The 26,899-nt window shown below is 49.2% G+C and overlaps 9 protein-coding genes across 9 annotated transcripts; 6 read left to right on the plus strand and 3 right to left on the minus strand.

Annotated features, from left to right (window-relative positions):
* Positions 1-4: 4 nt before the first annotated feature.
* On the minus strand, positions 5-4,390 carry N7469_008166 (putative membrane-tethered transcription factor (SPT23); the record flags this gene model as incomplete). Its single annotated transcript, XM_056647084.1, has 3 exons — positions 5-136; positions 190-3,630; positions 3,698-4,390. The coding sequence occupies 3 exons, from the start codon at positions 4,388-4,390 to the stop codon at positions 5-7; spliced, it is 4,266 nt and encodes a 1,421-aa protein (XP_056498635.1).
* Positions 4,391-7,692: 3,302 nt separating this feature from the next.
* Positions 7,693-9,015, plus strand: N7469_008167 (AA9 family lytic polysaccharide monooxygenase; the record flags this gene model as incomplete). The annotated part of the gene is made up of 1 exon (XM_056647085.1): positions 7,693-9,015. The coding sequence occupies one exon, from the start codon at positions 7,693-7,695 to the stop codon at positions 9,013-9,015; it is 1,323 nt and encodes a 440-aa protein (XP_056498636.1).
* A 735-nt stretch (positions 9,016-9,750) lies between these two features.
* N7469_008168 (putative RNA binding protein Ligatin/Tma64) lies at positions 9,751-11,879 on the minus strand (the record flags this gene model as incomplete). The annotated part of the gene is made up of 3 exons (XM_056647086.1): positions 9,751-10,838; positions 10,904-11,744; positions 11,859-11,879. The coding sequence occupies 3 exons, from the start codon at positions 11,877-11,879 to the stop codon at positions 9,751-9,753; spliced, it is 1,950 nt and encodes a 649-aa protein (XP_056498637.1).
* A 658-nt stretch (positions 11,880-12,537) lies between these two features.
* Positions 12,538-13,109, plus strand: N7469_008169 (Dabb family protein; the record flags this gene model as incomplete). Its single annotated transcript, XM_056647087.1, has 4 exons — positions 12,538-12,556; positions 12,695-12,781; positions 12,851-12,986; positions 13,049-13,109. 4 exons carry the CDS (start codon positions 12,538-12,540, stop codon positions 13,107-13,109), a joined length of 303 nt encoding a protein of 100 aa, XP_056498638.1.
* Positions 13,110-13,372: 263 nt separating this feature from the next.
* Positions 13,373-14,661, minus strand: N7469_008170 (tRNA maturation protein LHP1; the record flags this gene model as incomplete). The annotated part of the gene is made up of 3 exons (XM_056647088.1): positions 13,373-13,481; positions 13,553-14,289; positions 14,347-14,661. The coding sequence occupies 3 exons, from the start codon at positions 14,659-14,661 to the stop codon at positions 13,373-13,375; spliced, it is 1,161 nt and encodes a 386-aa protein (XP_056498639.1).
* Positions 14,662-15,579: 918 nt separating this feature from the next.
* On the plus strand, positions 15,580-18,005 carry chsD (chitin synthase D; the record flags this gene model as incomplete). Its single annotated transcript, XM_056647089.1, has 3 exons — positions 15,580-15,633; positions 15,682-15,848; positions 15,920-18,005. 3 exons carry the CDS (start codon positions 15,580-15,582, stop codon positions 18,003-18,005), a joined length of 2,307 nt encoding a protein of 768 aa, XP_056498640.1.
* Positions 18,006-19,441: 1,436 nt separating this feature from the next.
* On the plus strand, positions 19,442-21,897 carry hsp88 (Hsp70 chaperone Hsp88; the record flags this gene model as incomplete). The annotated part of the gene is made up of 4 exons (XM_056647090.1): positions 19,442-19,516; positions 19,640-19,671; positions 19,764-21,207; positions 21,271-21,897. 4 exons carry the CDS (start codon positions 19,442-19,444, stop codon positions 21,895-21,897), a joined length of 2,178 nt encoding a protein of 725 aa, XP_056498641.1.
* A 2,132-nt stretch (positions 21,898-24,029) lies between these two features.
* Positions 24,030-25,065, plus strand: N7469_008173 (putative mannosylphosphate transferase (Mnn4); the record flags this gene model as incomplete). The annotated part of the gene is made up of 3 exons (XM_056647091.1): positions 24,030-24,401; positions 24,481-24,911; positions 24,978-25,065. The coding sequence occupies 3 exons, from the start codon at positions 24,030-24,032 to the stop codon at positions 25,063-25,065; spliced, it is 891 nt and encodes a 296-aa protein (XP_056498642.1).
* Positions 25,066-25,622: 557 nt separating this feature from the next.
* N7469_008174 (putative zinc metalloproteinase) lies at positions 25,623-26,630 on the plus strand (the record flags this gene model as incomplete). The annotated part of the gene is made up of 1 exon (XM_056647092.1): positions 25,623-26,630. One exon carries the CDS (start codon positions 25,623-25,625, stop codon positions 26,628-26,630), a length of 1,008 nt encoding a protein of 335 aa, XP_056498643.1.
* Positions 26,631-26,899: the final 269 nt, after the last annotated feature.

Genomic DNA, 26,899 nt, shown 5'->3' on the forward strand with positions numbered 1-26,899 from the left:
GACCTTAGATTCCAACTTCCACAGCCCGCTGTGTATAGCGAGTCTTCACATGTTCAAAGCCGTCCGTAACGCCTTGCCAAATACCGGGAACATAATTGCGCATCCAAGCGCAGATAACCAAAAGTAGCAGAGGTATCTGAGAACTGTTAGTAAGCTGTGTCTAAAGAGAGAATTATCTTGGAAACTTACCCAAATAAAGTAGAGATTGCGATCGCTGCCTAGTCCTTTCATGCGCCGGGCTTGGTGCTCACGCAGATGCTTCTGCTGCTCACTAGAAATCACCTTACGCCCGATTGTGATGTCCTTGAGGTCATCCTTGATTGCTTGTATGGGCTGAGCTTCGGCGGTTGCGGTCGAAGTAGATGCAGACGCCGATGCAGAAGTAGAAGCGGCATTGCTCTGGGCCTCGAAATGCTGATCCAGGGCTGCCTCAGTGGCGGCGTGAAGAAGTGCAGACTTCTTCATTTCAGACGCGTCGTTCTCCTTATCCTGCTGGTGCGGATAGAGCTCATCATACGAGGGTGGCAATGTCTGCGACTGCGTAGCATTGCCTGGAGATGTGTTGCCAGGCGTAGCGTTGCCCTTGAGATAATCCCACCAGCCATCTCCCCGGGAAGCAGGCCGGTGAGGCACAAGGTTCGTGATGCGACGCACCATCTGGTTGGCTTGATAGTCCGGAAGGGCAGGCATGGGAGGCAGTGCGGGCATATTGGGGAATGCATTGGCCACACTCTGCTGGAATTGGTGGATCTGTGCCGTCAGATGGTTCTGCCACGCGACGATAGCTGCAGGAGGAGAGAAACCACGAGTATCAGGTGCCGCAGGCTGCTCACCAGCATCCACCACCGGAGGAATAGCGTCTTGGTGCATGCTTGATCGACGGGAAGAGCTGAAGAATACCGGAGCATCGGAATCATCGCTGTCAAGTTCCTCAGAGTCATCCAGCTCCTCAGAGTCGTCCACGGCGTGACCCAGTGAGCCCGAGGCCGAGGACACTTCCCAAAGAGAATTGAGTGACGCGGAACTACTGTGTCTGCGGCGCGACGAGAGCGATCCAACACTTCGAGAACGATAGTGGCGGGACGGGAGCAGAGCAGCCTGGTGCGCTGGCAAAGTTGTTGCAAGGTCCGCGGGGGTAAAGCCACGCACACTCCGGGCATTGGCATTGGCACCAATGAGTCGCAGTCGATGGACAATGTGAGCATGTCCATGAAGGGCAGCGAGATGCATGGGGACATTTCCAGTGCTGTCCTGAATGTCAGGATTAGCGCCACGGGCTAGAAGACCTGCAACAAATCGTGTAAGACCCAAAGAAGCTGCAAAATGCAGGAGTGTCTGGCCAGTCGCGCTACGGGAGTTGTAGCGAGGCGAACGTGGACTGTCATCCAAGTCAATGAACTCCAAATAAGTCAGCATCTTAGAATCAAGATCACTGAGCTTCCCCTGGGAGTCCATTCCAGGCACCTGGCGTTGATGGCCACCGGAAGAAGAGCCGCCTTGCATATCCTTCTGCATGTTGAAGAAAGCATTTGGATCGCTTCCCATGATTTGTTGCGCAGTTTGGAATGCATCAGCTTGGCTACCAAGTTTCTGACCAAGGATATTAAGCGCCAATCGATACATTTGAAGCTCGCGGTCATCCACGTATCGGAAGAACAATTGTTGTTTGGGCATTAGCGGTTGCACTTGTTGAACTTGTCCGAATGTTGGATGCTCATGCTTGAAAACTACAGAGACCAATCCAGGTTGAAGGGCCGGTGGGGTTAAGCAATTCAAGCACTTGTCACCCCAGAATGTTGTGGTCGTTGCAAGGGTGTCACCAAACACAACTTCCATTCCAGGATAGAAACCACTGCCTAACAATGTGACCTCTGTGCCGCCGGTAATTGAACCTTCCGCTGGTACAAGCTTATGGATAACGGAGGGTAATCGACTTGGGGCCGGGGATATAGACGGCCAAACTTGGTTGGCAGTTGTGCCGCCCAAAGCAAGAGCAAGGTTTTGATCCTGGAAGCCGGTGCGGCCTGAAGCACCCGGTGTACCAGGACGACTAGGCTGTGCAGAATTAGGAGCAGACACCATTGATTGCTGAGCAAGGCTGTCCAAGCTTTGTCGTTGCGCGGGTGTCGGGTTGAAGAACGGGTTATTGTCGCTGTTTTGATTCGGGGTGGGTGGACCGTTCCCGTACTGGCCAGACATAGATGACGGAGCAACAAACGGCCTTTCAGTGGGTGAAGCGTATCCTCGCGCTGCTGCAAGCTGAGCGGCATTTGCCACGGCCGAGTTAGATGACTGGGGTGTCTCAAGTCGAGTCATGGTCAGTTCCGAGGGAAGTCGTCCAGAACTGCTGTGCTTCCGTCGTTTGGTCTGAGGGCCTGGGAAGTCCGTCGGTGAGGCCTGTCTCGACAGATTACGAGGCGTCTGTGAGTTTGAAGGCCCACCGTTTGATTGTGAGGTAGCAAACGAGTTATTTGTAAGTTGGTAGTGTGAGCTGAATCGTTGCTGAAGGCTTTGCAGGTCTGTCGGCGACTTCGGAGAGGCAAAACCAGCATTTTGAGCCTTGTTCTCATTGTTCGACCCGGAGGAGAAGACACCAACGCCCGGTAGCTGTGTGCCATCAGGCAGAGATGGCGAGGGACCGGCAGGTGCAGATGCAGAAGGTGCTTGGGTTTTATGATCATCGGTGATCATGATGGAATTGGTGATTGCTTGCGCAACCACATTGTTTTGATAATCCTTCACTGTGAAAATGACCTGGAAACCAAGCTTCTCGTTCTGATGTCGGCAGTAGCATGCAATTCGCATCGGAAGCTCCACTTGCATTGATCCTGGAGGAGCCGGGGGCATGTCACCATAGCCGACAGAAGCGTTCTTGGGCGGTTCCGTCCATTCCTTGATTTCATTGGTGTTGAAAACAATAACCCTCTTCTCTTCATCTTTTTGGAACAATTCATCCTCCTCCGGCTTGCGCTGCTTTTTGCGAGACGCACGTTTACGCTCTCGTTGAATGCAGCCGGTGCAGATTTTCACATCACCGCCATCCAAAGGTCGTTCATCGTCTGGAGCATTCATGCCCGAGTGATATCTCTCACTCCTTGTACGCGCAAATGCTCGTTTTAACTTTTCTCGGTCTTGCATAGCGCTTGTGCAAACTAAGCTCGTGTAGAGTTGGAGGGTGTCAGGAGTAGGTTCGGTTGAGGGAGGAGCAAGGAATTTGAGTTTAGAGATGGTATGCGATGGAAGGCGTAGCTTCTTGACGCTGTCCGGCAGCGGAGAAAGGGTCAATCGAATCGGTATTTGAGTTTCGACGCGGGACTTGAGCGAAGTCGGGTGGACAGTCAAAACAGGCTGTGTCGCGTTCACAGAGTCGGCCTGGGCCGGAGACGAGGCAAAATTGACGGGGAAAGGGTAGGAACTTGGAGAAGCAAATCTCATGTTTGGTGACATGGAATTCATGGGAGACTGTCCATTCATGTTAATGCCCCCAAAGCTTTCCTCCAAAAGTGACGAGGGAGAATGTCCATTCCATTGCGAAGCAGACAGCTTCTCGTGGTCATTGCGGAAGACCCCTGAAAATGGCGACTGTTCTTTCATACCGAAGGCAAAAAGTGGAGATGCGGGCACATGGTTCTGTATATATTTGTTAGTGTTTATGCGGTCTTTCATTTCAAAAGACCACGTAGACGCTCTGACTCACCGAAGGTGCCGTTGGCGCACCATTTTGAGCTGGGACAGTCGAGGCGGCTGAAGGACTCCATATCTGTGACTTCGAGGGTTTGTGATGGTTTGGCTGTGGAGGGTTCTCGACTTTCAGCGGGCTGGGACTACTCGCAGCACTCTCGAAATCGAAAGCAGCATCCATAGCTTGATTACTGGTCTCAAGATCGGGGTCCATGGAGAATCCACCATCCATTGGGAAAGACGGCTCAATGTTGAATGGCGACTCTTCTTTGACTGACGACAGCTCTGGACGCATCCAATCTTCTGTGGGATAGCCCGCGGAAGCGATCGGGTTTTCGCTATGAGCCGCGGAGTTTGTGGAGGCGATCGAGGCCTGTCTAAGATGGTTTCGCGGGGATTCGGATGAAGAGCTGCGACTTGACACATCAGGTGACTCTGCAGGAGAATCGGCGGTCATCACTGGTGGTTGTCGTAAGGGGTGTTGGTCTTGGTAATGCTTCGAAGGTTCTGCGGTGCCGTTCGGGCGGGAAGTAGTGGCTCGGGCAAACAAATCATCGAAATCTCCCCCCGCGGAGCCTGAAGGCATATCTAATTGACTTGGATCCAGAAAATCCATATTGGCGTTGGTGAAGGCCTCCATATCGTCGTCCATGATGACAGGGTCGAGGGTAGGGAATGCGGGGGAAGAAGGCGCCTCGATCGATCCCATGCTTTATAGGCCCTCGTAATCGACCGAGTGAGAGCAAAAGAGGCGGATCCGACGAATTATTTCTGCACCGTATCCAATAAATCTGGGGGGGATGAATGTCGCGCGGTGAGATTGGTTGGGGTTTTGGTGGGCGCGCGGATCGGGGGGATAAGGAATAAGATATTGAATGGGGCAGAAAATTAAGCAACACGAGTCCTAGTCAGAAGGCACGAAGCAAGAGTCAAACAATCAGTTAGACAAAAATTTCGGTGGACCAGGACCGGCCTGCAACGACCATGACTTCTTGAACAGATTTGGACTTCTGGGGGGAGATGGTGGAAGAGGAAGAAGGGAAAGTGACTGCCTCACAGTGGAGAGAGAAAGGAGAGAAACGGGAAGAGTGTGAGTTGCCGATCCGTCCAGACCGCATTCACTTTTTCAGCCACAAAACAATGCGATAGTATGAACACTAGCAGTACCAGTTAGGATTCAATTTAATAATCTAACGTAACAGTTATCTTTTGATATACATAAACATATACAAAAGACACTGTCTTACTTGGTTCATTTTACTTAGATCGTACTGTATAATCTATGATTGCCCTCTGCTACTGTACACTACACTGTCCCAGCGGTGACCCAGTCATCCACCAGCCAATCCCTGGCCGATTTTTATTCGGTCTCGCCTCTCTGATTCGTCCCTGATCGTCGCCTCCACCACTCACCATTCTCTACTCTTCGATTTGCATTCCATATGGCCCTGCCGTGAGAGTGTAATTGTGAAGTGTGTACTGTGTTTAGTACTGTACAGATGGGTATGGAGATCGACTTCCTGTCCCACCCCAGACCTCGTGTTCACTAGCCAGCCCCCTTCGACCCACGATGTCGCCCGTTGGATGCTGGGGAGGATCTTCGTTCTTGATTGCCCTCCCGAATTGCCTCCCCCTCAAGCTGTCTATCGACTAATATGGACTTGGTATCGCGTCCATGCACGCCATGACCGATGACGAACGCCGTTTATCGGTGCCTCAGATACCGAATCTCTTGTGCGTGTCACTCCAGTCGCGGCTTGTGCCACTATCGCTCGCTCCCTGAGCCCCGATTTGGAGTGAAATCTCTCTAGTGCCTCGTTCCAAAAGTATATCCAGACCTTCCGTGTCAAAGCTGTGGCGTTAGATTTGGTTATGAACTTGATATGCACACGCATATACTTGCCACATCGACAGATATTAGTAACTATATATTTCATCGATATATATCATGACCCGGCTAGCGACCCCTATTCCAAAGCAGCGATGAAATCCTTTATGTGTCCTGGAGGACACATAAAGGTAAATAGGGCTATTTACCGGCATCAATTGGTCTAAATGCCGAATCCTGAGCACTTTCACGCATCTTTCTGGCCTGGTTCCAGTGGAAAAAGTCGTCGTCTCATCGCCAACTACCGCAGTGGACTGCAGCAGTAGTCATCTTAGCCGGTCAGACATAGATATATAAACTTCAGTCCCTCCGATCGAGACCTCCAGGGGCTTGGCCTGCAGCCAGGGCCGGCTGCAGGCCGACTCGCTGACGTGCAATTGTCCTTCCAGGACCGGTCACCCAGAACGGCCTGGGAAGCGCTAGTCCAGTGCCCGATGCAGCTTCAAAGGGTCAGTGCCATGAGGCTTTATCTAGCGTAGGTTGCCCAGGTGTCGGTCCCTCCAGCTACAAAAGATTGTACGTCTCTGATCATGCTTGGCGCTTCGGGGCTGAGGAGGTCAGGAAGCAATATAACCACAACAATAGTTTCTACGCTACTCAACGGGGGGGGCCCGCTCTTTAAAGATCATGAAATTCAACACTATTGCTATCGGCTTCGCCTAGGCTGGGCCAGCTTATGTGTTAGTTTCGGAGATTTCCAGGCAATATTTGTTTGGATTGAAAAGGATGCGCCCCGTGCAGGACTAGTTCCCAGCAAAATTGACGGTCTCACTTTACGGAGTGGTTGAGCTCCGCTTTCCACGGCGTGCCGAGCCCTCGAGCGTTTCAGAAACAATTACCCGGATACGCGCCCTACTGTTGCTCAGGGTAGATTAAATGGACTTGATTTAAGGCTGGACGGTTTGGATGAATGCTGTGATCTTGCCAGATTGCTCTGGCTAATATGGCTAAACAGAAAAAAAAGGAGTTCTGGATCGCGGGCCGAAATGATCGAAGCCAAAAGTCCGACTCCCACCCCCCCCAAGAACTAAAGGGAAAACAGACGAACTAAAGGGGATCTTCGCAAATGTGGCCCAGACCAACGCGGATTCTGCATTTGCCATAGCCCTAAACGTCCTGACAGCTCGTTAATTGCCGAATTGCGTGTGGTCGTTGACATCTCCGAGACAACTTCAAGTCATTAGACCCATCCATCCATATGCTAGTTCCAGTATTCTGAAGAGAAAGACATGAAAAAGGACCAGAACCCCGATCGGGGTTCCATCACGCCACATGGTCCTGGTCAATGTGTCACTTGTCATTTGTTCGTCTTAACTTGCTTGCACCTGACACGTCAAGTAACCAAGCTTTTCGCAAATTGAACACGAAAAGAACGAAATTACTCCGAATGGGCAGGAGCTTGGACAAGGCCTTGGCAGCGCGAAGGTGGATGAAAAGAGATAGAACCTTGAAAAACCTACATTGATGATATATCGCCTCACGCAGGGACCATAATGAAACGTCCAATCCGGAGAGCCGTCACTGAAGTATGAAACTTGAGTCGTCGCAGACAGCCGCCCAGGGATCGACAGGCACATTTTAGTGGTTTGAGCTGGTCCCAAACGCCTTCCAAGGGTATACATAGCTTAATTAATTTTCTCCGCCAGGAAACTCGGCGGTTTGAAGACCAAGGCTCCTCCTCATCTATCTCCTACCTCGGACCATTACCCTTTTTGTCGGGGAAATTCTCCACCTATAGTCGGTCAAACAAAAAGACTATGGGAATATACGTGGGAACTGACAACGTTAGCAGAAACATCGATTGAATTAAGGGGTTCTAATCTACACAGATCTAGCGTGGACGTGGAGTCATTGACAGGGCTTTCAGTTCCTAATGAAGCTATGATCCCGGCTGAGGATGAGCATCGAAGAGGATATAAAGATGCAAATCCACAACCACTTCGATGCTTTCTTCTTCTCCTCAACCAGTCTTTCCACATTCCATTCTTTCTTAGGTCCAGTACCTTTCCATTCTCTTTTTCTTCGGGTTGACTTCATTGACTGAAGTCCCCATTTCCATTCTTTTTCAACTCTCACAAAACAAACGCTGTGCGTTTTTATTTTTGAATCATCACAACTACAAAATGTCTGTTACCAAGATTGCTGGAGCCATCCTCGGATCGGCCGCCCTGGTGGCTGGTCACGGTTATGTGACTGGTGCTGTCGTTGACGGTACCTACCACGGTGGATTCATCGTTGACACCTACAACTATCAGTCCGACTACCCCGACAACATCGGCTGGTATGAGGATGCCACTGATAATGGCTTCGTTGATGGCTCCTCCTACTCCAGCGGCGACATCATCTGTCACAAGGATGGCAAGCCCGGTGCCATCTCCGCCCCTGTCAAGGCTGGTGGTGAGGTTGAGCTGCAGTGGACTGAGTGGCCCGAGTCTCACCACGGTCCTGTCATCACCTACCTTGCTAACTGCAACGGTGACTGCTCTTCCGTTGACAAGACCAAACTCGAATTCTTCAAGATCGACGCTGCTGGTCTGATCGATGACAGCAATGTTCCTGGTACCTGGGCCTCCGACAACCTCATCAGCAACAACAACAGCTACACTGTTACCATCCCCAGCAGCATCAAGTCTGGCAACTATGTGATGCGTCACGAGATCATTGCTCTGCACTCTGCTGGCGAGACCAACGGCGCCCAGAACTACCCCCAGTGCATTAACCTCAAGGTTACTGGTGGTGGCAGCGACTCTCCCTCTGGTACCCTGGGTACCGCTCTGTACAAGAACACGGACGCCGGTATCAAGGTCAACATCTACCAGTCTCTGAGCAACTACGAAATTCCTGGACCCGCTCTCTACACTGGTGCCTCCTCCAACTCTGGCTCCTCCGGTTCCTCCGCATCCACCACCGCTGCCGCCTCGGCTGCTACTACCACCGCTGCCTCTGTTGCTCCCGTCTCCAGCAGCGCTACTCCCGTTAGTGCTTCCCCGTCCAGCACCCCTCTCCGCAGCACCCCATTGCCCCCTTCCTACAGCGCTACTCTGGTCCCTACTTCCAGCCAGACTCAGCAGGCCCAGCCCCAGGAGACCCAAGCCGCCGGCCAGCAGAACCCCCCTGCCGGCGGTGCTCCTGCTGGAACTTCCACTGTCACCGAGACCGCTGCTGCTGCTCAAGTTACTGACAAAGTGACTTACCAGACTGCTACCGTTCAGGGTGACAATGTCACCGTCACTGCCACTCCCAACGGCCAATCCCAGCAAAGCTCCACCCCCAGCTCCGGCTCCTCTAGCTCCGGTTCCTCCAGCTCAGATGCTAGCTCCTACAACTCCGACGACTGGTCTTCCTACCTGAGCTCCCTGTCAGCCGAGCAGTTCCTGAACATGCTCCGCCAGACTGTCAAGTGGCTCGTCACTGACAAGAAGCACGCCCGTGACCTGTCCAAATAAATTCCCAATTTAGACATGGTTAGCGCGAGCTGATAGAACTTCATTTCTTCTTCTTGGCCTAGGTCAGGTAGTTGGGTCTTTTTTTTTTTGACTCGGGGATTGTTTTTGCTGGAGATGATTGTGTAACATTTGGCCTGTTACTTTCCTTCTACTTCTTTTCTTATTTCCCCCTATATATATTAGGGGGAGAGGCCTAGACCTTTTCCTAGGATTCTCTCTTTTATTCTTTTCGTGAATGGATTTGCTAGACTGCTCTCAAAAGTTTTCTATGCCCCATCTCATAGTGTAAAGTGAAGTTACTATTCTGTACTCGCACTCCGACTGATTAACTAGTGAGTAGCTACTAGCTACTCACTAGTTAGCACTAGCACCACTACCTACTAGGCAGTAGTAGTAGTTCTCAAGTGCAGCATTGAGGAAGCACTTGCAAGCCTTCACAAGTGTTTATTTGGAAATACTGATGCTATGCTAATAGTAATTTTCAATTTTGCGAATCGCCGCTTAGTACTATTATGTGGCAGATCACTATGAGTGAAATCATTAGAATTATTATGTCTAATCAATATATACAAGACTGCCAGGTCATGGAAAATACATGCCACGCAATTTAAACAGAGCTTGCAACTTGAAGTCCAATAGATTGGAGTGAAAGATACTTGTATATACTAGTCATGGAGAGTCTACTACTTTCTGCTAACCAATAGGTAAATTAGTAGACAACACAGATTCGAGATCTTATTTCTTCTTCTTGGTTTTGTCCACCAGATCAATCCACTGGCTCTTCAATCCACGCCGCACAAGAGCAGTATCTACAGCCTTCCGCTGATCCCCTTGTACCAGAACCTCCATGATTCCCTTAGCAGCACCAGTAGCCTGCGTGACACTAGTACTGCTGGCACACTTCTTCTGCAGCTCTTCCGCCAAGAGACCGGGAATGATACCAAAGATTTCTAAGTTAGTAACCTTGGTCATGGTCTTGGATCCTGTTCGCTTCTCGATGGTAACAAGAGCCTTGGGTGTCGCACCGGACTTGGGCTTAACCTCTGCGAGAGTTTGCCCTGGTTTGAGGATAGCGTAGTGTGGCTGTAGAAGCGTACGGTCCTCTTGTATGCGCTTGAGAAGACCGTCACGAGTGGTCTTCCCTCGTTTCAAAGTCCCTTGATCTTCGGAAGATGATGAGGCAAAGACTGTTTCTGCGAGGAAAGGAGTGAGGGTAATGATACGTCTGTTTTCCCTCGAGATGACAGGCGGATCCTGTGATTGAAGGTATTGATCCAGGTGAGTCGATACTTCTGAGAACTTATAGAAGTTCTTGGGGTCATTAGCAGAGAGGGCTGGGAAAATTGTAGGTGCTAGCTTCCCCGTTGGACGATAGAGAGTTTGAACTGTGAGAGTTTGTCCAACAGCAGGATCAGAATCACCATTTGCGGTAGACTTCTTCGCCTCTGAGGCAGCAGGTTTACTAGCATTGTCAAGTGCACTCCGTGATGCTAACCTGTAAGGTACAAATCGCTCGACACGGTGATCGTCAAAGTCAACATCCAGAACGACCGTCTCCTGTCCGCTTCGGTCTTTCGACTTGACAAGTTGGAGTTTGTCCAAGTGCTTAATGAACTTCTTCACATTCTTCCAGCTGGTCTTTTTGATGTTGTAGTGCTGAGCTTGTTGCGGGTGGTATATCGGAAGATAAGGGGTTATCAGGTTGGCGATGAGCATGGAGGGTGAGACTGGCAGCGTCAGACCATGGTTAGTGGCCGATGGATTGTCGTGTTTGAGTTTATAAAGGGAATATATAAAGGCATTAATGAACGCATCATCAATTTCTTGACCGGGTCAGCATTTGAAGCCCTCAATTTTTTTTTGGGGGGGGGGGATGGGTGAATTCTACCTTTCGTCGTAGGCTCTTTGAAGTCCGGAGCAGTCTCGGGGTCGGGGACCGACGATTCATCCACAATGTCATCGGCATTTTCATTGGCAGCAGTATCTGCACTTTCATCGAGTGTAATTCCAGCCACGCCTTCTTCCACCTCTTCTGTCTCTTCCTCGTCCCATCCCTCTAGGTACTCAGGAGCTGGACGACCAGGTCGCGATGAAGAGCTCCAGGCCCACAGCTCATCACCCTGCCAATGTAAACCTCGAATAGCATGACCCTTGGTACCCTGGACCTCCCCGAGCGCGGAAACATCAATTTCACAGATACCAACAAAGAGCGGAACTGTATGACTGTTGATAGTTGCAACAGCAACAGGAGAGCCCTTGACTGCCCGAGGGTCGAACGGGGGATCATTTGCGAGACCGGGGGTCATGAGATCCGCTCCGCCTTGTAGTTTGCGCATTACCATATCTGGAGTATGTAGTAAGGGCACAATATCTGGGTTCTGCCATAGGGTATAGACTGTTGGGTAAAGCTTTCTGTCCGAGCCAGGACCATGTTCGATCTTGAACCAAAGCACGCGTTCATCTTCTCCGGGGTGTGCGCCGACATAGACGATGCCTTGTACCTCACGCAGATCCGGACCAGCAGTCGTTGTAAATCGTGCAGTCAGTGAGTTCTCGGGCAATAGTGCATTTCTGACAGAGGAGAGATTTGGTGTCGGGGTCGTTGATTTCGCGGCTTGATCGGAGCTTGCTTCGGCGGGGCTTGAAGGAATGGAGATCTTATAATCGCTAATAATTTGGTCGGCGATTTTCCGTCGATCGGAGGACCTTAAAGGTGAAAGGTTCTTGACCTATACCAGTGAATTAGACATGGGTTCTTTCCCGGCCATTGCTCCATTCTCATTTTGTATCGTTGCGATAGATAACTTCATGGAGGGGCACTGCGGGGGAGGATAACAGCGTACCGTAGGCTTCTTCTTGAACATTTTTTCGGGTTGTAAGCAGGTGAGATAGACTAGAGTTGAGGTAATGAAAGTGATAAGGACAATTAATATATATATAAAAGGAGAAGAAGAAAAGAGCAAAGCTTCGTACCAACGAAGCTCCGACACCAAAAAAGTGAAGGAGAAAAGTAGAAAGCAAGAAGGGAAAGTTGATGTTCTGCCAAAAATTCAAGGCCGCCCTTCTCCACAAGCAATCGACGCAATTCGACAATTCAGAATGACTCTTTCTGTATAAGATTCAATATGGACAGATAATTCAATGTATTATCAAGTTGAGTTGGGGTGTTATCTCATTTTTGGTCCAAGTAATTCTAGTATATTACTAGCAGCCTCTTGATATTGTATTTAATTTTAATATGGCTCAAGGTTAGCTAATTAATATGCACCAACATCTATAGAAATAAATAGAAATAAATGAATGAATGTAGTTTATCCTGGACTATTGCTAGAATATGCTCTATATCACACAATATATCAAGTATTCCTATTAAATTAATAAGTTGTGACCCCATCGGAGATCCCATCGGACATTTCCCGACTCCCCCGCTCTACTCCAGCTTCTTCTGTGATGACTTCAAGCCGTCTCTCTTCACATCTACTATTGTATTTCATCCCTAAAAGTTACTCTGGTGTATCCAAAATGCCAGTCTATCATATCGGTGAGCCCAGAGCCTCCGGCAGAGACTCTCTCTCTCTCTCTCTCTCTCTGTCTCACTCCCACTCGTCTCATCTAGTCATCAATATGGAGATTGATGTAGAATGAGCACATCACTTCGGAAAGCTGACCGACGCTGTAGTTCTATTCCGCCTCAAGGCTGGAGTCACCCAAGCTCAATTGGCAATCTGGAAGGAGAAATGCAAGGGCATGGTTGGACAGATTCCTGGTGAGTCATGCTCCATTTTGACTTCTCTCTCTAAAGCAACCCTTCATTAACGCCGCGGCAATTGGTTAGGCCTTATATCGATGGAAACTAACCAACCACTTCCCATCTCGATTCCTCGCGCAAAGGGATTTGATATGGGACTGGTAGCCGTTCTTGAAAAGCCCGATGATGTGGCTACTTATGCTACACACCCAGCTCATCTTGAGTAAGTCTTTTGTCTGATCCCACACTACCACGAAGCTGGCGCTTATCTGATATGCTCTGTAGGGTTCACAGGCTGAGAGAAGAGCTGTGTGAGGATACCCTTGCTTACGATCTTGAGTTTTAATGTTGGTTTGAAGGCTTCACAAGGACTTCGTTAAAATCGAGATGAGAATGAAGCTTGGAGCATACGTTTCTGCAAAAATCAAGAATTTGAACACAAGTGTATCGTTGATAAATCATGGGTCATAACGCCAATTGAGCCTTTGGGATCTCCCCTATGTAAAAATTGTAAACAGATGCCCTGTCCGTTCCAAGACTTTTAGATATTCCGATGGCCAAAAAAATTAGAAATGCGAAGCCAAAACAAAGGTCCAACTGCTGGCTGGTTTACTCCTTGGAATCTACCTTCTTAGCAGGGTGATCGCCATTCGCCTCATCATCACGAGCGCGCTTCTGGCCAGCAGAGTCATCGGAGGTCTTCACCACGGGGACGCCGCTAGATTGATAGCCGTTAGCTTGAGTCTTTCTTTCCCACGAAAAGTCACTAAAGTTGATCTGATCTCTTACCGAGAATCCTTCTGTGTTTCCTTGAATCCGTTCTTCTGGTCCTCATCACGGCGCTCGCGCCAGTCACGGTCGTTACGGGGAGCACCACCACGACCGCGGCCGCGTCCACGGCCACCACCACGGCCACGACCGCCACGGCGGCGGCCATCCTCGTTGGGGCGAATGTTACCAGAGTTGATCTCATCCACCTTCTCATCGCAGTATTCCTTCTTGGACTTGACGAGGAGCTCCTTGTCATTGAACTTGGGCTTGGGGTCAAGAGCAAGGAATTCTTTCTGCTTCTCTTCGGTCTTGAATTCGACGAAGACGCTTCCCTTGAAGACCTTCTCGGGGTGAGTCCGGCGGAGACGAACGGAGTTGATAGGGCCGTAGGGCTCGAAGAAAGCCTCAATATCAGTCTGAGTAGTAGGTCCCTCCTCACCAAATCGGCAGAAGCCCTTAGCATAGATGCTACGGGCCATGGCACCATCTGCGAAGACCTTGGCATACTCGTCACTGTGAACCTTGACATCATCCGGCAGGGGAATCTTGCGCTTGACGGCGGTATTGTCGTCGGTCAGGTCCAGGGTCTCGGAAGTCTTCATGGCCTCAACAATGGCGCTGAAGGGTTGGAAGCGGCGCATGCGCTTGAAGGAGTGGAGCAGCTCCAGAGGGACGGAGTTGTTCGCACTGCCGCCGACCTTGGAGAAGAGGAATTTGTCCATGGGAAGGTTGGAGTCGGAGAAGTAGAACTCAACCTATGACGAGCCAGATTAGATCCATCATTGACTAAAATACCATCACGCGACTCTTACCTGCTTGCGGATCTCGACGGGGTCGTCAGTCTCCTTCTGCTGCGAGGGGTCAAACTTGACGTTGTTAGAGAAACGGCCACCGCGGCCACCACGGAAACCACCACGGCCACCCCGGTTATCGCGTTGCTGTGACTTCTCCTCGGATTGTTCCGACTTCTCTCCGAGCTTAGCGGCTTCAGCGACAATGCGCGCCTCCTCAGCGTCTTCCTTGCCAACCTCGGCAGGGGCTGTGTTGTCGCCCTTCAGCTCGGCGAGAACATCCTGGACATCCTGCTCGGCTTGAGCGTTGTTGGTGGGCTTCTGCTCTTCAGACATTGTTCGAGATTTAGAATGCGACAAAAATTCAGTGATGTTCACGAAGGTGGAAATCAAAGCGCCAAGATGACTCGGCGAGATGACTCAACAATTGTGGGAAAAAATTAGTCACAAGGTCAAATTGCGACAAGAATAAAGATAGATTTAATTAGGACGTTAACACGGAGATCAGGTTAGAATCGCCGTGAATGACTTATCTTAAGAAGAACAAGAGCTCGGCGGGGAACGAATTTTTTTTTGGAGCGCGCGGGAGCTCTTCGTTTGCCTCAGGCTATGACACTAAGCCTATTCTGGATTAGTCTCCATCGCGGCTCTATGTACTACGACCAAAAATGTATACACTCCATCGAACATCGCATAGGTATATGCATCCCAAAAGATCTAGTTTAGCCATACAACAGAAAAGATGTTAGCTGGGACTGCATTTGACTTACCTTCTCAAATCTACCTATCCCAAATTTTCAATCGGAGGCACTTAGTGCTTTCCGAGTCAAACTGTTCGAGACAGACCCTCGGCCGTTCCTGCCCACTTAAGATGCGAAGTGATGAATGCTCCTGCCCTGTTTGGATGTGGTTTGATACCCCGTGATATGTCCGTCATTTTTCTCTCTAGGTCAGTCTCCAATTATATCCATCTCTCTCGTCTTTCTATGAGCCTGCTCATCACGGATACTCGCGTTCATTGATGCAGTCAGGCGCGAAGGATTTTCAGTCGTCGCAGACGCCTCCTTTAAGAGATATCAATAGTTAAAACCAGGAAGAGTGCTTCTTCGAAGTTGGCCTCGGGCTCAAATCCTCTAAGCTCAACGAGAAGGCCTATCCATTCTTACCTCCCCTCACAGGTTATATTTATACAATTCTCTATGGGAGGAGCGCACATTCACAAATATTGACTGTTACCACCTTCTACAGCCAAAAATGGCGGCTAATGATGGTTCCATATCTCATTCCGACAAGTGGGCGACGAAAGATGTGAGCATACACCTCTATGCCGAGACTTTGGGCTGACGTGTCGAGCAGATCGTTTACCTATCCATCGTAGGGCCAGTGATGTTGGCAGCTGCCTTTGAATGGGTGCTTTGGCTTGCAGCTTTTATATATTGTCTCATCAAGGTCTATCAGAAAGCGGATCACTGGAGCATCCAAGTTATGGCGGTTGTTATGCTCTTCCTCTTTTCATTGCTGCGGTGAGCTTAGATACATGAGGTCCAAAATGATTAAACATAAACATGGCTGACCTTGCTTATGGGATGTTTAGACTGGTCTTTCTTCCAATCATGATTGTCACCCTTCCTCTGCCGCCCCAGTTAACCCGACACATACCTCGTCGCATGGAAGAGATCTTCCAGTGGTTCGCGTTCTGGTCCTTCTCGGTTCTTCTCGTCGGGCCATGGCTTGCTTGCGTTCACCAACTCGTCACCAGCTCTGTCAGACGCACGAAAAGCATAAAAGAGGCATTGGATGATCGTACCGCGCCGAAGACAGTTGTCGTCATGCCAGTCTACAAGGAGGAGCCCGATACTTTGATCAAAGCAATCGATTCGGTTGTCGACTGTGACTATCCAGCAGCTTGCATTCACGTATTTCTTTCTTGGGATGGCAATTTCGTTGACGAGTCTTATCTACGGGTCATTCAACATTTGGGTATTCCAATATCTCTCAAAAGCTATCCGCAAAGTATTGATGTGGTTTACAAGAAAGCACGGATTACAGTTTCTCGCTTCACGCATGGTGGCAAACGACATTGCCAGAAGCAAACCTTCAAACTCATCGACAAAGTCTACGCAGAGTACCTTAAAAGACATGATGATCTTTTTGTGTTATTCATTGATTCCGATTGTATTCTCGACCGCGTCTGTTTGCAGAATTTCATGTATGACATGGAACTGAAGCCGGGAAGCAAGCACAACATGTTGGCCATGACAGGCATTATCACCTCGACTACAACCAAGAATTCTTTCATAACCGTTCTTCAAGATATGGAATACATCCATGGCCAGCTTTTCGAACGCTCGGTTGAGTCTGCGTGTGGGGCCGTCACTTGTTTGCCCGGCGCATTAACCATTCTTCGTTTCTCTGCCTTCCGCAAGATGGCCAAGTATTATTTCTCTGACAAAGCCGAGCAGTGCGATGACTTGTTTGACTATGGAAAATGTCACCTTGGTGAAGATCGTTGGCTCACTCATCTTTTCATGATCGGCGCAAAAGCGCCATATCAGATCCAGATGTGCGCCGGTGCTTTTTGTAAAACCGAAGCTGTCCAGACATTCAGCAGCTTGCTAAAACAACGGCGCCGTTGGTTTTTGGGGTTTATTACCAATGAGGTCTGCATGATAACTGATGTCAGACTATGGAGTCGTTACCCACTGCTTTGTTTCGTTCGGTTTCTTCAAAACACAATTCGGACAACTGCGTTGCTGTTTTTCATCATGGCTATCGCTCTTATCACGACATCCAAACAAGTTGATGATATCCCAGTTGGTTTTATCGGCGTGTCGCTCGGTCTCAACTATCTGCTCATGTTTTACTTTGGAATACGACTTGGACGATACAAAGCTTGGCTTTATCCATTGATGTTTATCGTGAATCCATTCTTCAACTGGCTTTACATGGTATACGGAATATTTACTGCTGGTCAACGCACTTGGGGTGGACCAAGAGCCGATGCAGCCACTGCGGATGACCAAGTAACTCCTTCACAAGCCGTGGAGCTAGCCAGAGAGTTAGGCAATGAATTGAACGTCGACGTGGATACCTTTCGTGCCAACAGTGTCCGTCGTCGATCTGTCCCAATTCGTCCTTCCGACAACATTGACGGTCAATTTGCTCCGGCGGAGCAGCTCTTAGACGGATTCTACATCAATACAAATGAGGCCAGTCCTGCTCAGACACGCATGTCGGCCCCTATACCCAACATTCCTCGATTTCACATCCCCGGCCAACTCCGTGGATCTATGGAGTCCACATTCACAGAGTCCTCTGACAGTGGATCGAATTCGATCCTGCTCCCTCAAACAGTCGAAAGCTTGATGAGTGAAGAAGATCAACGTAAATTATATTACGCGCGCCAATCTCGGGCATCGACAGGCATGTCAATCGCGGAATCCTCGGACAAAGCTGTTGTATGGCCGCAGGTCTCCCAGCCTATTCACGATCATCCGGAATTTGCCGATGTTACTTCAACCACTGATTTGTCTGGGCCCCATGAGCCGTCTCAGGAGAACCAAATTCAACTAGAAACCATACGAACGAAGGGAAAACACACATTGCCCCAGACCGCCATAAGTAGTGACAAGTACTCACGAGGGGCACCCTTCTGGGAAACAGCGGGTGAGATGGCATGAAAGGTGTTCATATTCGGCCACTAGACAGTTTTGCTCTATTTTCGTGTCGTTTTCTTTCCTCTTTTCCTTTTGTGTTTGGTCATTGCAGGTTCTTGACCGTCTCTATATATTCTTACCATTTGCAGCGCCCATCTCCCTCTAGTGTCGTTGCCTGGATATTTGATAGTACATTACTATATTCGTTAGTAATGACAACCCCATTCTGGATTCCGTACATGGCTTTTAGTTACCTAACTCCTTGGCACTCTCCCCCGGAGTCAAGTAGACCTCTTTTCAAATCCCGTGGCCTGGTGCCAAAGACCGGATTCCTACTATGCAGTAATATTGCTCTTACCCCAACGGGAATTACAGGTATGTTAGTATAGACTTGTATAGCTCACACAAATGTGAGCTGAACCAACAGCCAGATTGTAGAGATTTATACAGAACATCATTGCCATCACACAACATCAGCTTAGATACATGAATATTAACAGTAGTACATATGTACAATATCTATTATTCCAGTGAATCTATTTGGCAAGGACAGTAATCGCTGAAGACATCCCAATTCTGTACATCGTGATGTAGAGTACTCTATCTTTGGACTAACATTTAGTAAACAATACAGAATGGCCCACTTTGTCGAATGCCCTATGCCACGGGAACCGTTTACCTGATATCACAACATTTGTGATATCTTCATAAGTGTTATGAATTGGCCACACAAGAAGAGCAGGGCTTGTTTGTATTTGAGTGAAATTCGTCCCAGCGATATATGTAGAGCAACCCCCGATAGCACGTTGGCATATTTACTGCATCAGATAACATGAGGTTTCTTTTTCCCTTCATCTCATTTCCTTCACTCTTTTCTTTTCTTTTTCTGTCCGATCCAGGGCAGAATCCTCGTATGATGTAAAAGCAACTAAAGAAGATCGATAGGCTTCATTTAATTGGCCAATTCTGACTAAAATAGTGGATCACGTGGACTCACCGCTTCACCGCCGGGCAAATTTTTCCTCAGCCCCACGGGGCGGTGAATTCTGGCAGAATTTAAGGGAAGCGCCTGGCAGCCGCTGGAAGGTTCGATCAGCCTGGCCCGCACAAGTGGCCAACATTTGACTTCGCTTTTTTTTTTTGGTTGTTATATCATAGTAGAAAATTCTCTTTGAAAAAGTATCCTTAGGCCAATTTAGTTATTTCTTTTTTCCTATCATCATATCTCTCTATTCCTAAATACCCCTATACCTTTTTTTCCCTAAAGACTCAAGCTGAGTCCGTTTTTTATTAAAAGAAAAATTCGCTGTTCCTAACATCCGTTGTCACTCCCCGCCAATCGCAGATAGTGGAGTGGCGTGCAAATTGTTCTCCCCTCCAAACTTCTTTTCCCTTTCGACTTTCCCTCCACCCATCCTCCCCTTTCCTCTTCATTATACCCCCATTTTCTTCCACCTACAATGTCTGTTGTCGGTATTGATCTCGGTGCGCAGAGCACCAAGATTGGTGTTGCCCGTAACAAGGGTATTGATATTGTGCGTATTATGCCCCGCGACTCCAGCCTCTCTCTCTCTATTTGGAATGATGCGCATGTCTTTGCCGCTGGCCCTTGAAGTGAATTAAAGGCTAACCAACTTTTCTCTTCTTGGATTATACAGATCACCAATGAGGTTTCCAACCGTCAGACTCCGTAAGTCCGAATCTCTCATACTCATCGTGGTGGCCCGACGTCATCTCAGTCAGAATTTTTGGAGACTAACCTAAATTTTTTGTGCCCAATAGTTCTATGGTCGGTTTCAACGCTCGCAGCAGACACATTGGTGAAGCCGCCAAGACACAAGAGACTTCCAATCTGAAGAATACTGTCGCTTCCCTGAAGCGCCTCGTCGGCCGCTCTTTCAACGACCCCGATGTCGAGCTCGAGCAGAAGTTCAACACAGCCAAGATCGTTGATGTCAATGGTCTTGCTGGTGTCGAGGTCGATTACCTCGGCAAGAAGGAGAAATTCACCGCAACTCAGCTGGTCGCCATGTTCCTGACCAAGATCAAGGATACCACCTCTAAGGAACTTGGTCTGCCCGTTTCCGACGTCACCATCAGTGTTCCTGCCTGGTTCACCGATGTCCAGCGTCGTGCCATGATCGATGCGGCTGACATTGCCGGTCTCAATGCCCTCCGCCTCGTCAATGACACCACTGCTACCGCTCTGGGCTACGGTATCACCAAGCTCGACCTGCCTGGTCCCGAGGAGAAGCCCCGCCGCGTGGCTTTCGTCGACATCGGCTACTCCGATTATACCGCTACCATCGTTGAGTTCCGCAAGGGTGAACTGAACGTCAAGTCTACCGCTTACGACCGTCACTTCGGTGGTCGTGACTTCGACTATGCCCTCACCGAGCACTTCGCTGAGGAGTTCAAGGAGAAGTTCAAGGTCGACATCCGCACTCACCCCAAGGCCTGGGCCCGTACTCTGGCCGCTGCCGAGAAGCTCAAGAAGGTCCTGTCCGCCAACCCCCAGGCTCCCATGAGCATCGAGTCCCTGATGGAGGATACCGATGTTCGCGCTATGGTTAAGCGTGAAGAGCTTGAGGAGATGGTTCGCCCTCTGCTGAACCGCCTCACCGTCCCTCTCGAGCAGGCTCTCGCTGAGGCCAAGCTCAAGCCCGAGGACATCGACTACATTGAGATGGTCGGTGGCTGCACCCGTGTTCCCGCCATTAAGGACACCATCAGCAAGTTCTTCGGTAAGGGTCTGTCCTTCACCCTGAACCAGGACGAGGCCATCGCCCGTGGTTGTGCCTTCTGCTGTGCCACTCTCTCCCCCGTTTTCCGTGTCCGTGACTTCGCCATTCACGACATTGTCAACTACCCCATCGACTTCACCTGGGAGCAGTCCCCCGATATTCCCGATGAGGACACCAGCCTCACCGTCTTCAGCCGTGGCAATGTCATGCCCTCGACTAAGATCCTCACCTTCTACCGCAAGCAGCCTTTCGACCTGGAGGCTCGCTACTCCAAGACTGAGATGCTGCCCGGCAAGATCAACCCCTGGATTGGTCGCTTCTCCGTTAAGGGTGTCAAGGCTGATGCCAACGATGACTTCATGATTTGCAAGCTTAAGGCCCGTCTTAACCTGCACGGTATCCTGAACGTTGAGTCCGGTTACTACGTCGAGGATATGGAGGTTGAAGAGCCCGTTCCCGAGGAGGGCGAGAAGGAGGGTGATGTAAGTTACTCCTATTAGCGTCCTTTTTCTCTTCGTGTATTTGATCACTAACAGTATCTGCAGGCCATGGACACCAACAGTGACGAGCAGCCCAAGAAGACCCGCAAGGTCAAGAAGCAGGTTCGCAAGGGTGACCTGCCCATCAACGCCGGTACCGGTGGCATCGACGAGGCCACTAAGGCCAGTCTCCAGGAGCGTGAGAACGCTATGTACATGGAGGACAAGCTCGTCGCCGAGACTGACGAGAAGAAGAACGAGCTCGAGGCCTCCATCTACGAGCTCCGTGACAAGATCGACGGTGTCTACTCCGAATTCGCTAGCGACGAGGAGAAGGAGAAGCTCCGTGCTAAGCTCACCGACATTGAGGACTGGCTGTATGAGGAGGGTGAGGACACCACCAAGTCCGTCTACGTCTCCAAGCAGGAGGAGATCCGCTTCATTGTCGGCCCCATCATCCAACGCTACCAGGAGAAGGTCGAGGCTGAGCGTGAGGCTGTCCGCAAGGCCGAGGAGGAGGCTGCCGCCAAGAAGCGCGCCGAGGTTGAGGCCATGAAGAAGGCTCAGGAGGACCTCCGCAAGGCCGAGGAGGAGCACAAGAAGAAGCTCGCCGCTGAGAATGGCGATGCTGAAATGAAGGACGCTCCCGCCGAGGGTGAGGCCGCTGAAGGCCAGGCTGAGGAGAAGCAGTAGATTGGAAAGCGATCTGCGCGTCTTTGAAAGTTTATCAATGTGATGGATTTCCACCTGGTAACGACACGATTGGAGCGGGCGAAGCCCGCATTATGACGAAAAGGATCAAGAGATGTTTATGCGATTAGACCCGATCAACACACATTTGATCGAATATTTTTTTTCCCTTGTTCTTAATGCAAACAGTTATGATGTAGACCATTTTCTACGAATAGATGAATTCAATCATGCTTTGTATGTATGAGACGAGTTTACCTGTACTGAAGTAGTTTTCTCGAAGTAGCCATCATTCGCCTATTACTAGGAGTGTTTGTATAGTCTCCTGCAGAGCACCGCCTTGGGGTTTTGTTTTATCATTGATGGAAACTTTTCCACCTTGGAAGGTCCTAGTCTCCAAGCTGATTTTGCACTACAACAATTTCTTTTCATATTATCGACAAGTGTAAATACTGAAGCAATGAGAGTATCTACCATCTGAGCTTCCAATTTGTGATTATCCAGATCATGTCAGGTCCTCTCGCGATTGTCTTCCTAAGAATACTGTTCTATAGCCTGAGCTCTTGCATTTGTATGATGCCAAGGACTTTTGAAACTCGTCTCTCCTAGAATACAATCTGATCATCATCTTGATCGTGTCAGATTACGTTGACTATGACTATAGTAGTAAGTACCGTGCTTCTTATACAGATATTGATGTTGATACACTGTATATTGTAGTGTACTTCCTAGATCGGCGTCTGAGATTACCCAATAAGGTAACTTACTCGGACTCGTATTCGTTGCGGACTCCGGAGAAACCACGGAGGACGTAATCGTACATACCACTATGTATGTACATACAGTACGGAGTTGGGCTAGCGGTTTCATTTAGAGCTGACCAGTTGATATACGTGGTCGAAGCAATATACAATTCATTTCTATTCTTATTGATTTTTTTCAATTGATGACAGCTGTTCTAGTAGTGTACATGATCTACATAGTGTATCTGGTGTAGTGTATGTAGTCAAGCATCTCCGATTGCGGAAGCGTACCGAGTGAGCCTCCATCCACTTCCATCTCATCCACACTTTTCATCCACTCCAACCGGTTCTCAACGGCAGCCTGTTCAGTCCACCGTGGGGCGCCCCGGGAGTCTTGGCGAGTTTCCGCCAAGCACTGACCAAGGGTCCTCATCTCCCGAAGTCCTCGCGCAGGCTGGGCGAGGAGGAGGAGAAGAAGAAGTTGGGATCTCCCCCCCCCCCCTGAACCCCTTATCTTTGACTCCACCCTGGGACCCAACAGATACAATTTACTACGGTATAATGAAAATGGAAATGCAAGACAAGAACAGGAGAAAAATACATGGCTACCCTAGGTACCACTACCAGCATGAAAGCCTGACATCACGACTCGTTGTCAATTGGACCCCATGATCCGATCTGGTAAGTGGGCACGCGGACATGCGGTGGCTGCAAGGTTCCTTTGTCTTTGGTTGCTTCATGCTTCGTTCGCGCTATTTGGCCAATTTATACGGAGTACGATGACACCGTACGTTCTACCTGCATTCCCCCGTCAACCAGTGTCCAATGGAGTCCAATTGGCGGGTTTGACATGCCAACTCCCTCTAGTGGCCCCCTCCTTTCCCTCTCCCCTTTGATCCTGGAGCCGACCTCCTTACGAAATGGTTTAGTCCATTCCCCTTCAGTGGGGGAGAGAAGACCACTATCCGGCCTAATCCGCCCCGCTGATGCCCATGAACCAAGGTGTGCTTCCATCCGGATTGGCCGGCTGACTATTACTTCTGCCGAGTCCGATGGTCCTTTTTTTTTTTGCTGGCTTCCCCTCTCCTCTCAACGAGAGCTGAACTTCTCTTCCTTTTTGCATTCTTGTTTCATCATATCGCAATTATCTTTCTTCCTTGATCAACACTTCATCTGCTCTTTTTCCGCCTCCCTTTTCTCCTGTATATGTCCACCTCGCGCTTGACGCCCCGCACATATATCCGGCATAAATCTGTAATTCCTAAACGTTATATCCTCCGGATCGCAATTCCTGCGTCAACATCACCCTCATTATCAAACCCACCAGTATGAGAATCGGACCGTGCTCTCGTACAGTGTTTGTCTTATAAGCAAACCGACCTAGCCCTGACAATGCGACGGGTAATAGTCGCTGGTCTCGCCTTATGGTCCACAGCGATAGCGCTGCCCAGTCCGAATGGAAGTCCGGCCAATGTCGATTCTAAACCCGATGCTGAGCCCCAACCTGATCCTACCCTAACCGACCCCCTTTGGCTGAATTACGGCCTCAATGCATCTGCCGAATACAAATATTTTCACGAACCTGGTCGCGACGACATTCTTGGCCACTATGACTCGCGCTATTTCAAAGAACCAGTGAGCGATTCGGAACGCGCAGAGACCCTCACGAATATGATCCGGGCCTACCTCAATTTCTTCAATGAAAATGAGCTCGAGACATGGATTGCGCACGGTACCTTGCTAGGATGGTGGTGGAATGGAAAGGTGTGTTTGTTTCCGACTTCGGGCAGTTGAAGTTTCGAGGTCTTGGTATTGGATGAGACTAACACTAACAATATTCTAGATTCTGCCTTGGGATTGGGATATGGATACCCAGGTACCAGATACTACCCTCGCCTATCTCGCCGATCATTTCAACCACACCATTGTCGAGTATACTACCCCTGACAGCCCTATTATCCGACAATACCTTCTTGACATCAATCCCTGGTCCCGTCAGCGGGAGCGAGGAAAGGGTCATAACATCATCGATGCGCGCTGGATCGACATTCACAATGGTCTTTATATCGATATCACCGGTCTCAGCAGATTGGAGCTGGAGCACCATCCCGACATCTGGCAATGTAAAAACTTCCACAAATACCGTCTGATTGATTTATACCCGATGCGCCGAACTTATTTTGAAGGTGTCCCTGCGAAAGTTCCATTTGCATATGACCAGGTACTAAGGGAGGAGTACTCCGACAAGGCGTTGACTGAGACTGAATTTCACAAGTGAGTTATCTCATAGCTTAAGCGCGGAGTGCACGATTAACCAGACGATGGCTAATATCCAACCAGTCATACTTGGTTCCCTGAATTATCTGAATGGGTATCTGACAAGGATGTCGCGGACCTGAGTGCCAAATTGTCGGTGGACTACGAGTGATCGAACTTTTGTCACACCCCTTCACTGTGCATATTATTCTCTTCTTGCTACTGGACCTTTCTTCTCATCTTCTCTTCTTTTGGTCGACTCCGATTCTCTCGGCCCTTTTTATCTTGGACATTGATTCATTCTGGTCTATATTATGCATTTTCAAAGGGGTTAGGTGTCCGGAACCATTTGTCCATCTTTCTTGATCTTTTCTTTCCGTTCAAAATTTGCATATATCATCTGAAAAGGGAGTTGGTGCTGTGTACTTACATATTGTGGCGTCTATACCTTGGTTCAAATGGAAATCAGTATATTCATTCTTGAAAGATTCACGAATATATCCTGAGGACTGATTACTGTATACAACTCACCTCACAGCCGTAGGACGGCTGTTGATGATGCCATCTGCTTTATCTGCTTATCTCCGTGCTGACAAAGCACTATCCCCGTGGAAGCCGCTCGAATTCGCCTCGGCGCCTGCCTAATTGGGATCCCATGCTTCCTCTTTTCTTCCCCTAAACCTCTCTTCATCAACTCACTTCTCTATAATCTTCTATCTCCTCACCATCATGGTTTCACCTTTAGAGCTTAAAGTGCATTACAAGGGTTCTCCGCAGAATTTCTCCCTCTCCCCGTCTGCAACCCTTCAAGACCTCTCCGCCGAGATAGAAGCAACTTTGAATATTCCAACGTCGAATCAGAAACTCCTCATTGCTCCTAAGCCAGGCATGCAAAAGTCGCCTTTCCCAACAACTCGCTTAGATGAAATCCTTCAACTTTCTTCTCCTAAATTCAAAATCACACTTCTCGGCACACCGGCTCAAGCCATCGACGACCTGAACAACCAAGCTGACACCGCTCGCGCTCGCGAAAACGCAAGAGCCAAACACCTCGCGGAAGCACGTCGATCTAACAAATTGACCCCCCGCAAATCTGGCACCGTCGCCACTCTCTCATCTTCCAGCAATTCCTACACTTTCCACCGACTTCTTCCACTCTCCTACCTACCCCGACCCGAACGGTCCCTCGAATTCCTCAAACGTCTTCGCGATGACCCAGGTATTCGCGCAGCTATGGCAAAGCACCAGTTCTCCGTTCCGCTTTTGACTGAAATGAATCCGGCCGAACATACCTCAGGCGATCACCAAGGAGTATCGCGAACGTTGGGACTAAATCGCAATCGCGGCGAAGTTATTGAGCTCCGTCTGCGCACAGATGCGTACGATGGATACCGTGATTATCGAACTATTCGCAAAACGCTCTGTCACGAGTTGGCGCATTGTGTCTTTGGGGATCATGATCGGGACTTCTGGAACTTGACCGCTCAAATTGAGCGGGAGGTGGATGCTGCAGATTACAATGCGGGCGGGAGACGTTTGACGGAACAAGAATTTTATAACCCTGGTGATTGGGAACAGGCGCAAAATGAGGAAGAGATTGATGAGTGTGGGTGGACAGGTGGGGAGTTCGTTCTGGGTGGTTCTTCCGGCTCTACTTCTCGAGGCGAATCAAGGAGAGAGATACTTGCGCGTGCAGCGGAAGAAAGGATGAAGAAGGAAGGAAATAAGGGGAAGTAGGATGAGGCTTCTTGATCCGTATTTGCAGGTGGACAATTTACTTATGACTTATATACACCCATAATCTACATAACGAGCTATGATTATATTTCATTGAACTGCATTTGACACTGACATACATGACATGTATCTTCAAATCTTACGTGAAACTTGGTTGATTCAAGTCAAAAAGGTGTAGTACTAGTAATAAATTGAAATATTCTTTCTCATAATCATCAAAGATGGTAGAAATAGCATTTACATACTCAACTTGTTTGTTGGAACGAGGC

Source organism: Penicillium citrinum, assembly GCF_028827155.1.
Source record: "Penicillium citrinum strain IBT 23319 chromosome Unknown utg000007l:1.0-2040159.0:1.0-2041076.0, whole genome shotgun sequence".
In the NCBI taxonomy this organism is placed as follows: Eukaryota; Fungi; Ascomycota; class Eurotiomycetes; order Eurotiales; family Aspergillaceae; genus Penicillium; species Penicillium citrinum.